We start from the raw sequence: 14,237 nt of genomic DNA on the forward strand, positions 1-14,237 counted from the left end.
ACTCCATTTTCAGAGGTCAGAGGAGTCAGAAACTGCAACATTAGATAAGGAGTTGGGCGACAAGACCTCTCAACCTCTGGAGATGGAGAGAATATTATAAGCCCCATTTTCATAGGTCAGAGGAGCCAGAAACTGCAACATTAGATAAGGAGTGGGGTAAAGAGACCTCTCAACCTCTGGGGATGGAGAGAATGCTATAAACCCCATTTTCAGAGGAGCCAGAAACTGCAACATTAGAGTTGGGCGACAAGACCTCTCAACCTCTGGGGATGGAGAGAATGCTATAAACCCCATTTTCAGAGGAGCCAGAAACTGCAACATTAGAGAAGGAGTTAGGCGATGAGACCTCTCAACTTCTGGAGATGGAGAGAATCCCGTTCCCCGCAGACCCAAAATGCATGTCGTCGACCCCCTTATTTATGCATAAATATGTACAGATACAGAGAGATGCATATATGTTATATACACATGAGATTTATATTTGTATATATAATTTGGAGGTTTCCACCTCCGTTCTTGGGTTTGGAGAAACGTCTTATGTCTGTGCCGGGTTTTCGAAGGAGGGCGAGGACTGTCCAAAAATATTTGCGCCGTCCAGAAAGCTGGACGTTTGAGCATAATTGTTCCAGATACTGAGACATGGCTAGTTTTCCCAAAGTTGTAGGCACGGGTTGGCGTCGGGTGGCACAGAAACCCGAAGGAGTTTGGACGCGGGAATCAAGAGAGTCTGAGAACGAGCTTTTGGTTGGCATAAAACCCGAAGGAATTCAGATACGGGAATTGAGCGAATCCGGCAAAAACGAGCTTTCATGTGGCACGAAATCCGAAGAAGTTTGGACAGGGGAATTGATTGAATCTGATGATGTGCTGTCAGACAGCATGAAACCCAGAAGAAGTTCAGATACGGGAATCGATCAAATCCGACGACGAGCTTTCGGGTGGCCCAAAACCTGAAGGATACGGGAATTGAGCGACTCCGACAACGACGAGCTTTCGGGTGGCACAAAACCTGAAGAAGTTCAGATACGGGAATTGAGCGACTCCAACAACGACGAGCTTTTGGATGGCATGAAGTTCAAAGAAGTTCGGACGGGGGAATCGATCGAATCCGTTGATGAGCTGTCGGAATCGATCAAATCTGTTGATGAGCTGTCGGAATTGATCAAATTCGATGATCTTTCAGATGGCAAGCCACTCGGAAGAAGTTCAGATACGGGAATTGATCAAATCCGACGACGACGAGCTTTCGGATGGTAAGAAAATCAGAATAACTTCAGATACGGGAATCGATCAAATCCAACGACGAGCTTTCGAGTGGTACAAAATCTGAAGAAGTTCAGATACGGGATTGAGCGACTCTGACAAAAAATGAGTGTTTGGATGGCAAGAAACCCGGAAGAAGTTCAGATACGGGAATCGATCAAATCCTACAACGGCGAGCTTTCGGATGGCAAGAAACCTGGAAAAAGTTCAGATATGGGAAATGATAGAATCCGACGATGACGAGCTTTCAGATGGCACAAAACCTGAAGAAGTTTGGACGTGAGAATTGATCGACTCCAACGAGCTTTCAGATGGCAAGAAACCTTGAAAAAATTCAGATACGGGAATCGATCGAATCTGACGACGACGAGCTTCTGAATGGCAAGAAACCCGGAAGAAGTTCAGATACAGGAATCGATCGAATCCGACGATGACGAGGAAGTTTGGATGCAGGAATTGATCAAATTCAATGATCTTTCAGATGCAAGCAACCCGGAAGAAGTTCAGATACAGGAACTGATCGAATCCGACGATGACGAGGAAGTTTGGATGCAGGAATTGATCAAATTCAATGATCTTTCAGATGCAAGCAACCCGGAAGAAGTTCAGATACAGGAACTGATCGAATCCGACGATGACGAGGAAGTTTGGATGCAGGAATTGATCAAATTCAATGATCTTTCAGATGCAAGCAACCCGGAAGAAGTTCAGATACAGGAACTGATCGAATCCGACGATGACGAGGAAGTTTGGATGCAGGAATTGATCAAATTTTATTATCTTTCAGATGGCAAGCAACCCGGAAGAAGTTCAGATACAGGAACTGATTGAATCCGACGACGATGGCATGAAGTCCAGAGAGCTGTCGGAATCGATCAAATCCGACTCCCCCGGGCTTTCTGATAGCAAGAAACCTGGAAAACGTTCAGATACGGGAACTGATCGAATCCGACGATGACGAGCTTTCGGATGGCCCAAAACCTGAAGAAGTTCGGACGGGGGAATCTATCGAATTCAATGATGAGCTGTCGGAAAAAGTTCAGATACAGGAATCGATCGAATCCGACAACGAGGAGCTTTTGGATGGCATAAAGTCCAAAGAAGTTCGGACGGGGGAATCTATCGAATTCGATGATGAGCTGTCAGAATCGATCAGATCAGACTCCGCCGAGCTTTCAGATGGCATAAACCCGGAAGAAGTTCAGATACGGGAACTGATCGAATCCGACAATGACGAGCTTTCGTATGGCACAAAACCCGAAGATGCGGAAATTGAACAAATCCGACGAGCTTTCAGAGAAGTTCAGATACAGAAATCGATCGAATCTGACAATGCCTATTGTTCGGATGGCATGAAACCCGAAGAATTTTGGATGCCGGAATCAATAAAATCCGGCAACGTGAAACTCGGAAGGAGTTCGGACACGGGAATGAATCCGTGATGAGCAATGAGAGGAGCTCTGTGTAGACACAACATTCGTTCCCAATGCGACTCCAGTCTTGAATAATAACCAAAGGGGAATGAGGATGGCTCTGGGTTCCTCACCAAGGCAAGCAAGGGGTGTCCGCTCGCCGGTGCAAATGGCTTCGCAAGGTACAGAAGCGCAATTCCTGTGCCAAGGCCGCCACCTCGGGCCGCTCTTCGGCCCGTTCGAGGCGGAAGATGCCGCCGACAGCTGTGCTTCTGTATTCTTCCTCCTCGTCCTTTTCTTCCTCTTCTTTGATAGCGCTGAGACGAGGCCCGTTGCGGGTTTTCTCCGGCGCCGCGCGGTACGGGCACTTGCAGTTGAGCAGCTTCCGTAACGGCACCGAGGGCACGCCGGCGTCGCCTAACAACTGCCGGTGGAGCTGCCGGGCGTCGCTTTGCCGCTTGAGCCGCTTGAACTCGTCGAGGGCGGCGCAAGAAGCCTGGGCCACGTGCAGAGCCAAGGCGTGGGCCTTCTCCGGCCGGGAGAGCAGCGCGGCGTGGCACCGCAGCACCACCGCTTTGTTCTTGACCTGGTGGCGGTAGACCCAGGTGAGGATTCTGGGACGGCGCCGGTCGGGGGCACAATAGGTGATGCGCGGCAAAAGGTAAGCGTGGCTAAGTCGGCGGTGGCGTGCGGGCTCCTTCTCGGCCGCGACGGGGCTCATGCGCAAGCCGTGTCGCCCCGCGCTGAGTGTCATCTTGGTGCCGCGGGCACCACGTTCGCTCTTGGCCCAGATCTTGTCCACGGCCTCCTCGGTGCAGCCCTCGCCCTTGGCCTGCAAAGTGACGGCGTTGCCCAGGTACCAGGCCGAGCAGGACGGGTCCTCCGGGTTCAGCTCCGCCTTCTGCCGGCGGCCACCAAAGCGCGGCCACGAAGGACACTCCGGCCACAGGTCCGGGCAAGAGCGCAGCAGGTTCGAGAGCAACGAGCCGTAGCTCAGCGCCGGGCCCAGGCTCTTCACCTTGCGCCCAACGTTGGCAACACCGTTGCGCTCTTCCACTAGGACGAACTTGCTCCGGCGCCAGGGCAGCATCGCGGCCATCTTGAAAGGTGGGCGGCCGGCACCACCACCGCCCGCTCCTTGGACCTCACGCGGTGGCGTTCTCCACTGTCGCCGGGCAGAAGGCGGTGAGGGGCAACACGTCATCCATCTCGCAGCTGGGACACGGCATCGGCAGAGCTTTGGAGGAAGAGAATGTGGTTGACACTCGTGGTTCTGTGGTTCCGGACCACTCCAACCCTCTGGTTCTAGATGATGCCAACCCCCTGGTCCTCCTGGGCAATGCCAATGCTCTGCTTCTAAGCCAACCTATTCCTTTAATACTGGGCAATGACATCCTCTGGATCTAAACAATAGCAACCCTCTAGCAATCCCTTGGTTCTAGGCATATCTAAGCCTCTCGTTCTAGACAATGCCACCCTCTACTTCAAGGCAATTCTAACCTCTGCTTCTAGATGGTTCCAACTCTCTAGTTCTGGGAAACACCAGGGGGGCAATTCTAACCCTATGGTTCTAGAGTATGCCAATTCTCTGGTTCTGGGCCATTCAAGCCCTTCGTTGTAGATAATGCCAAACTAGAATTGCTCTTCTGGGCAATTCTAACCTCTCTAGTCCTTGATCTAGATAATGTCAACCTTTTGGTTCTGGACCATTCTAGCCCTCTTGTTCTAGACAATGTCAATTATCTATTCCTGGGAAAATCTAACCTGATTCTAGATGATGCCATCGCTCTGGTTCTAGGCAATGCTAATTATCTTGTCCTGGGAAACTTTAGCCTTTTGATTCTAGATGACGCCAATGCCCAGGTTCTAGGCAATGCTAATTATCTTGTCCTGGGAAACTCTATACTGTACAATATTATTATATGTTATTATACTAAATTATTAGTATATTGTATTACATTATAATATTATTATTATATGTATATTATACCAATATATATATGATATTGTGTGTGTGTGTGTATATATATATATATATATATATATGTTATTCATATATATATATATAGATAGATAGATATATAAAAGATTATATATATTTATATATATGTGTGTGTGTATATATATATATATATATTACATTATTCTAATATATATATATGATATTCTATATATATTTATATGTGTGTGTGTATATGTGTTATTCTTATGTATGAGATTCTATATATATTTATAGGTGTGTGTATATATGTATGTTATTCTAATATATATTTGAGATTCTATATATATTTATATATGTATATGAGATTAATATATATATATATATATATGAGATTCCATATATATATATATATTTATATATATGTGTGTGTATATTATGTCTAATATATGTTGAGATTCTATATATATTTATATATATATGATTCCATCTATACAATACACAACCGGCATGTTATACTATTAGTGTTATATAACATATTGTACTATATCATGTTATAGTATATGCAATATAGGATAGTACGACATATATATATGAGATTCTATATATATTTATATATGTGTGTGTATATGTATGTTATTCTAATATATATATATATATATATATATAATTGAGACTCTCTATATATTTATATATGTGTGTATATATATGTTATTCATATATATATATATATATATATATATATATATATATGATTCCATCTATATAATACACAACCAGCATATGTTATACTATTAGTATTATATAATATATTGTACTATATCATAAGTTATAATATATGCAATATAGGATAGTACGACATATATATATGAGATTCTATATATATTTATATATGTGTGTATATATATGTTATTCTAATATATATATATGAAATTCTATATATATTTATATATCTGTGTATATATTTATATATGTGTATATATATATGTGTTATTCTAATATGTATATGAGATTCTATATATATTTATATATGTGTGTATATATGCATGTTATTCTTATATATGAGATTCTATATATATTCTATATATATTTATATATGTATATTTATGTGTGCTATTCTAATATATATATGAGATTCTATATATATATTTATATATGTGTGTGTATATATTATGTTATTCTAATATATATATATTAAAAAATTGAGATTCTATATATATTTATATATGTGTATGTTATTCTAATATATATATGAGATTCTATATATATATTTATATATCTGTGTGTATATATATATTACATTATTCTAATATATATATAATTGACATTCTATATATATTTATATATGTGTGTATATATGTATGTTATACTAATATATATATATATATGAGATTCTATATATATTTATATATGTGTATATATATGTTATTCATATATATATATATATGATTCCATATATATATATATATATATATTAGAATAACATAATATATACACACACACACATATAAATATATATAGAATCTTTTCTATCTATGTATATATATATGATTCCATCTATATAATACACAACCAGCATACTATAATACTATTAGTATAATATAATATAATATATCATAAGTTATAGTATATGAAATATAGGATAGTACGACATATATATATATATGCGATTCTATATATATTTATATATGTGTGTATATATGTATGTTATTCTAATATATATATGTAATATAGGATAGTACGACATTCCTAATATTACTATATTTTATACTAAGCACTATTACATTGCAATGTTATTATTTCTGTATATTATTATGAGATCCTATTTATTTATATATGTGTGTATACATATGTTATTCATATATATATATATATATATATATATGATTTCATCTAAATAATACACAACCAGCATACTATAATACTATTAGTATTATATAACATATTGTACTATATCATAAGTACGACACATATATATGAGATCCTATATATATTTATATAAGTGTGTATATATGTATGTTATTCTAAGATATATATGCAGTATAGGATAGTACGACATATATATATGAGATTCTATATATATTTATATATGTGTGTGTATATATATGTTATTCTTATATATGAGATTCTATATATATTTATATGTGTGTATATATATGTATAACATACACACATATATAAATATATATAGAATCTCAATTATATATATATTAGAATATAAATACACATATATAAATATATAGAGAATCTTATATATATATATATATATATATATATATATATATATGAATAACACACATACACATATATATATACACACAATAACATATATATTGGTATAATAATGTGTGTATAGATATATCTTATGTTATTCTATATATATATATATATATATATATAATTGAGATTCTATATATATTTATATATATGTGTATATATATATATGTGTGTGTGTGTGTGTGTATATATATATATATATATATGATTCCTTCTATATAATACACAACCAGCATACTATAATACTATTAGTATTATATAATGTATCATAAGTTATAGTATATGCAATATAGGATAGTACGACATTCTTAATAATACTGTATTTTATGCTAAGCACTATTGCATTGCAATGTTATTATTTCTGTATATTATTCTATTGTGTGTGTATGGACATATACGTTATATATATATATATGATATATGTCCATACACACACAATAGAATAATATACAGAATTAATAACATTGCAGCGTAATAGTGCTAGCATTAAATAGCATAAAATATAGTAATATAAGGAATGTCGTACTATCCTATATTGCACATATATATCTATATATCTATATATATCTATATCTATCTATCTATCTATCTAATCTATCTATCTATATATCTATATCTATAGATAGATATATCTATAGATAGATAGATATAGATATATATAGATATATAGATATATATGTGCAATATAAATCTATCTATCTATCTAATCTATCTATCTATATATCTATAGATAGATATATCTATAGATAGATATATAGATAGATATATATAGATAGATAGATTTATATGCTACGAGTATATGGTGCTAATTGATGCTCTTCCCCGAAAGGAAACAATGCCTTCCTGATCTCTTCCTAAAGGAAAAACAAAATAGATCTGAATGTATATCCACCCTTATGTTCCCTCCTAGATCTCCCATAGAGACCCACCCTATAGGAGATATATATATCTCCAACCCATAGATGATGGAGATCCATCCTCACCTGCTTCTGCTTCTTCTCCTCCTCCGCCTTCTTCCTTTCCTCCTTCTGCCTTTCCTTTCCTCTCCTCTTCTGGTTGCTCAGCAGCACCACCTTGAGCTCAATGGGAGGAAGAAGGGAAGGAAGAAGAGGAGGAGGAGGAGGAGAAGAGGGGGGGCCAGAGCATCACCACGCAGGAGACGTGTCTGCCACCAGAGGCGGACCTCGGTAATTTTCTACAGTATTTCTGCAAAAGCACACAGTATTTTGCCCCCCACACCAACCAATCATCGATATATAGATATTCTGTTCGTCGTGGGAGTTCAGTGTGCCATATTTGGTTCAATTCCATCATTGGTGGAGTTCAGAATGCTCTATGATTGTTGGTGAACTATACATCCCAGTAACTACAACTATGTCAAGGTCTGTTTTCCCCCAAGAGCCCCCAACCATTCACTGATATCTATTTTCTGTTCGTCGTGGGAGTTCAGTGTGCCATACTTGGTTCAATTCCATCATTGGTGGAGTTCAGAATGCTCTTTGATTGTTGGTGAACTATACATCCCAGTGACTACAACTCGCATATGTCAAGGTCTATTTTACCCCAAAAGCCCTCAACCATTCACTGATATATATTTTCTGTTCGTCGTGGGAGTTCAGTGTGCCCTATTTGGTCCAATTCCATCATTGGTGGAGTTCAGAAAGCTCTTTGGTTGTAGGTGAACTATACATCCCAGTAACTACAACTCGCATATGTCAAGGTCTATTTTCCCCCAAGAGCCCCCAACCATTCACTGATATCTATTTTCTGTTCGTTGTGGGAGTTCTGTGTGCCATATTCGGTTCAATTCCATCATTGGTGGAGTTCAGAATGCTCTTTGATTGTTGGTGAACTATACATCCCAGTGACTACAACTCGCATATGTCAAGGTCTATTTTCCCCCAAGAGCCCCCAACCATTCACTGATACCTATTTTCTGTTCGTTGTGGTAGTTCAGTGTGCCCTATTTGGTTCAATTCCATCATTGGTGGAGTTCAGAATGCTCTTTGATTGTTGGTGAACTATACATCCCAGTGACTACAACTCGCATATGTCAAGGTCTATTTTCCCCCAAGAGCCCCCAACCATTCACTGATACCTATTTTCTGTTCGTTGTGGGAGTTCAGTGTGCCCTATTTGGTTCAATTCCATCATTGGTGGAGTTCAGAATGCTCTATGATCAAGGTCTATTTCCCCCCCAATTGCACCCCTGGGCGACATCAACTCTACCGTGACTGCTTACTTTGCGTAAGGGTTGAGCCGCCCCTGTCTGCCACGCATATGGGAACGCCTTGCCCACTTCTGCATCCCTCCCCAAAGACCATTGGCTAGAATCCTAGGCATGGAAGGGACCCCCAAAGGCCATCCAGTCCAGCCCCCTTCTGCCATAAAGGGAGACACAATTACTATATTATTGTTATTATTATCATCTATTATTATTATCATCATCTATTCTTCTTCTTCTTATTATTATTATTATTAGTCTCATGGAAGGGACCCCCAAAGGGCATCCAGTCCAGCCCCCATCTGCCATAAAGGAAGACACAATTACTATATTTATTATTATTATTATCATCTATTATTATTATTATTATTATTATTATGAGACTCATGGAAGGGACCCCCAAAGGACATCCAGTCCAGCCCCCTTCTGCCATAAAGGAAAACATAATAACTATATTATTATTATTATTATTATTATTATTATTATTATTATCATCTATTATTATTATTATTATTATTATTATTATTTTTAGACTCAAGGAAGGGACCCCCAAAGGGCATCCAGTCCAGCCCCCTTCTGCCATAAAAGAAGACATAATAACTATATTATTATTATTATTATTATTATTATTATTATTATCATCTATTATTATTATTATTATTATTATTATTATTATTATTAGACTCAAGGAAGGGACCCCCAAAGGGCATCCAGTCCAGCCCCCTTCTGCCATAAAGGAAAACACAATTATATCATCATCACCATCATCATCATCATCTATTATCTATCATCATCTATTATTATTATTATTATTATTATTATTATTAGACTAATGGGACCACCAAAGGCCATCCAGTCCAGCCCCGTTCTGCCATAAAGGAAGACAGAATTACTATATTATTATTATTATCATAATCATCATCATCTATTATTATCTTGTCTATTATTATCTATTATTATTATTATTATTATTATCTTGTCTATTATTATTATTATTATTATTATTAGACTCATGGAAGGGACTCCCAAAGGGCATCCGGTCCAGCCCCCTCCTGCCATAAAGGGAGACAGAATTACTATATTATTATTATTGTTATTATTATTATTATTATCATCATCATTATTATTATCATCTATTATTATCTTGTCTATTATTATTATTATTATTATTATTATCTTGTCTATTATTATTATTATTATTATTATTAGACTCATGGAAGGGACCCCCAAAGGGCATCCAGTCCAGCCCCCTTCTGCCATACAGGAACACAGAATTACATCATCTTCTTCTTCTTCTTCTTCTTCTTCTTATTATTATTATTATTATTATTATTATTATTATTATTGCTATTATTTGTTGTTATTATTATTTATTATTATATTAAGACATTATTATATATTTTATTATTATATTTCTTGTTATTGTTTTCTTTTGTCATTATTGGGAATTGCAAAGTGTGGAATGGATTGGTCACCCTCTTATTATTATATTATTACCATTATTATTATTATTATTATTATTGTTTTATTTGCTATTATTATTTCCTATTATTATTTTTATTATTATATTATGACATTATTATTATTATTATTATTATATTTTATTATTATATTTCTTGTTATTGTTTTCTGTTGTCGTTATTGGGAATTGCAAAGTGCGGACTGGATTGGTCACCCTCTTATTATTACATTATTACCATTATTATATTTGCTATTATTATTTCCTATTATTATTATTATTATTATTATTAGGATTATATTATGACATTATTGTTATATATCTTGTTATTATTTTCTGTTATCATTATTGGGAATTTCGTATTATTATTTTTAGGATTACATTATGACATTATTATTATATATTTTATTATTATATTTCTTGTTATTATTTTCTGTTATTATTGGGAATTTATTATTATTATTTTTAGGATTATATTATGACATTATTATTATCTATTTTATTATCATATTACTTGTTATTATTTTGTATTGTCATTATTGGGAATTGCAAAGTGCAGACTGGATTGGCCACCCTCTTATTATTACATGATTACCATTATTGTTGTTGTTGTTGTTGTTGTTATATTTGCTATTATTATTTCCTATTATTTTTATTATTATATTATGACATATATTTTTATTATTATGTTTCTTGTTATTATTTTATGTTATTATTGGGAATTTATTATTATTATTATTTTGTTATTATATTTCGACATTATTATATATTTTATTATTATATTTCTTGTTATTATTTTCTGTTGTCGTTATTGGGAATTGCAAAGCGCGGACTGGATTGGCCGCCCTCCTAATGTGGAGTCCCTTTGTCTCGCGGGTTGCAAGCGAATCCCTTTTGGGTTGGGGATGTCAGGCGCCCTCCCGCGCTGCCGAGGGGGGAAAGGAAGCTGAGAACCCAAAGGTGATGGAGAGTCAGCGCAGCCTTGAAAGGCCTCTTCTTCTCCTGAATCCGCCAACTGTTCTCGGGAGATGCAGAAAGTCATGGGAACGGAGAGAAGAGAACAAGGGCTGGGGAGGGATAGTTTCCCAAGTCCCTCGGCTGTCACTTCGGAGGAGGAACAGGCAGGATGACTTGCTCAGCCCCGCTCCTGATCTTCTTCTTGCCGCTCTTCCCGGCTGCCATGGGTAAGTGGGTCCCCAAAGAGGGGCATTGGTGGGGAAGGGGGCCCCAAAGGCCATCCGGTCCACCCCCTAAAGAAGGGCACCCATGTAGAAGGGGCCCCTCAAGGACATGTAGTCCAGTCCATATTTCCTATTTTTATTATTTACTATTATTATTATTACCTATTATTATTACGTTATATATTTTCATATTATATTTTCTATTATTATTACCTATTATTATTACATTATATATTTTGTATTATATTTCCTATTATTATTTTCTGTAATTATCATTTCCTATTATTACATTATATAGAATATATTTCCTATTTTTATTATTTTCTATTATTATTATTACCTATTATTATTACATTATATATTTTCATATTATATTTCCTATTATTATTATTACTTATTATTATTACATTTCCTATTAATATTATTACCTATTATTATTACATTATATATTTTCATATTATATTTCCTATTATTATTTTCTGTAATTATTATTTCCTATTATTAAATTATATATTTTAATATATTTCCTATTTTATTATTTTCTGTTATTATTACCTATTATTATTACATTATATATTTTCAGATTCTATTTCCTATTATTATTATTACTTATTATTATTATTACATTTCCTATTATTATTATTACCTATTATTATTACATTATATATTTTCATATTATATTTCCTACTATTATTTTCTGTCATTATTATTACCTATTATTATTACACTATATATTTTCACATTATATTTCCTATTATTATTATTACCTATTATTATTACATTATATATTTTCATATTATATTTCCTATTATTATTTTCTGTAATTATTATTTCCTATTAGTAAATTATATATTTTAATATATTTCCTATTTTATTATTTTCTATTATTATTATCTATTATTATTACATTATATATTTTCAGATTCTATTTCCTACTATTATTTTCTGTAATTTTTCTTTCCTATTATTACATTATATATTTTCATATTATATTTCCTATTATTATTATTATTACATTATATATTTTAATATATTTCCTATTTTTATTATTTTCAATTATTACTATTTCCTATTATTATTACATTATATATTTTCATATTATATTTCCTATTATTATTTTCTGTAATTATTATTTCCTATTATTATTACATTATATATTTTCATATTATATTTCCTATTATTATTTTCTGTAATTATTATTTCCTATTATTATTACATTATATATTTTCATATTATATTTCCTACTATTATTTTCTGTCATTATTATTACCTATTATTATTACACTATATATTTTCACATTATATTTCCTATTATTATTATTACCTATTATTATTACATTATATATTTTCATATTATATTTCCTATTATTATTTTCTGTAATTATTATTTCCTATTATTAAATTATATATTTTAATATATTTCCTATTTTTATTATTTTCTATCATTATTATTACCTATTATTATTACATTATAGATTTTCATATTATATTTCCTGTTATTATTATTACCTATTATTATTACATTATATATTTTCATATTATATTTTCTATTATTATTTATTACCTATTATTATATATTTTCATATTATATTTCCTATTATTTTTATTTTCTATTATTACTATTACCTATTGTTATTACATTATATATTTTCATATTATATTTCCTATTATTTTTATTTTCTATTATTACTATTACCTATTGTTATTACATTATATATTTTCATATTATATTTCCTATTATTATATTCTGTAATTATCATTTCCTATTATTACATTAAATATTTTAATATATTTCCTATTTTTATTATTTTCTATTATTATTATTATTACCTATTATTATTACATTATATATTTTCATATTATATTTCCTATTATTATTATTATTATTACCTATTATTATTACATTACATATTTTCAGATTCTATTTCCTACTATTATTTTCTGTAAAAAAATTTCCTATTATTATTACATTATATATTTTCATATTATATTTCCTATGATTATTATTACCTATTATTATTACATTACATATTTTCATATTATATTTCCTATTTTTATTATTTTCTATTATTATTATTACCTATTATTATTACGTTATATATTTTCATATTATATATCCTATTATTATTATTACTTATTATTATTATTACATTATATTTCCTATTATTATTATTACCTATTATTATTACATATTTTCATATTATATTTCCTATTATTATTACTACTTATTATTATTATATTATATATTTTCATATTATATTTTCGATTATTATTTTCTGTAATTATCATTTCCTATTATTACATTATATATTTTCATATTATATTTCCTATTATTATTATTACCTATTATTATTACATTATGTATTTTCATATTATATTTCCTATTATTATTATTACCTATTATTATTACATTATATATTTTCCTATTATATTTCCTACTATTATTTTCTGTAATTATTATTTCCTATTATTATTACATCAT

At 33.0% G+C, this 14,237-nt stretch overlaps 2 protein-coding genes across 2 annotated transcripts in view; one reads left to right on the forward strand and one right to left on the reverse strand.

Annotated features, from left to right (window-relative positions):
- Window positions 1-452: 452 nt before the first annotated feature.
- On the reverse strand, window positions 453-7,966 carry FAM43B (family with sequence similarity 43 member B). The gene is made up of 2 exons (XM_067472845.1): window positions 7,875-7,966; window positions 453-3,912 (listed from the first exon to the last, which is right to left on the reverse strand). Exon 2 carries the CDS (start codon window positions 3,877-3,879, stop codon window positions 2,806-2,808), a length of 1,074 nt encoding a protein of 357 aa, XP_067328946.1. The 5' UTR covers window positions 3,880-3,912; window positions 7,875-7,966; the 3' UTR covers window positions 453-2,805.
- A 3,714-nt stretch (window positions 7,967-11,680) lies between these two features.
- Window positions 11,681-14,237, forward strand: part of LOC132764966 (trypsin-3-like) — a 9,423-nt gene continuing 6,866 nt past the window's right edge. Inside the window, exon 1 of the mRNA XM_067472917.1 lies at window positions 11,681-11,758. Coding sequence (XP_067329018.1) covers window positions 11,701-11,758 — 58 coding nt within the window. The 5' untranslated portion in view covers window positions 11,681-11,700. The remainder of the gene's footprint in view (window positions 11,759-14,237) is intronic.

This window comes from Anolis sagrei, chromosome 13 (genome assembly GCF_037176765.1).
Source record: "Anolis sagrei isolate rAnoSag1 chromosome 13, rAnoSag1.mat, whole genome shotgun sequence".
In the NCBI taxonomy this organism is placed as follows: Eukaryota; Metazoa; Chordata; class Lepidosauria; order Squamata; family Dactyloidae; genus Anolis; species Anolis sagrei.

What these genes read in the sequence shown, in the direction of transcription:
- FAM43B (XM_067472845.1), bottom strand. Translation starts at nt 3,879, where the DNA reads ATGACGTGTTGCCCCTCACCGCCTTCTGCCCGGCGACAGTGGAGAACG.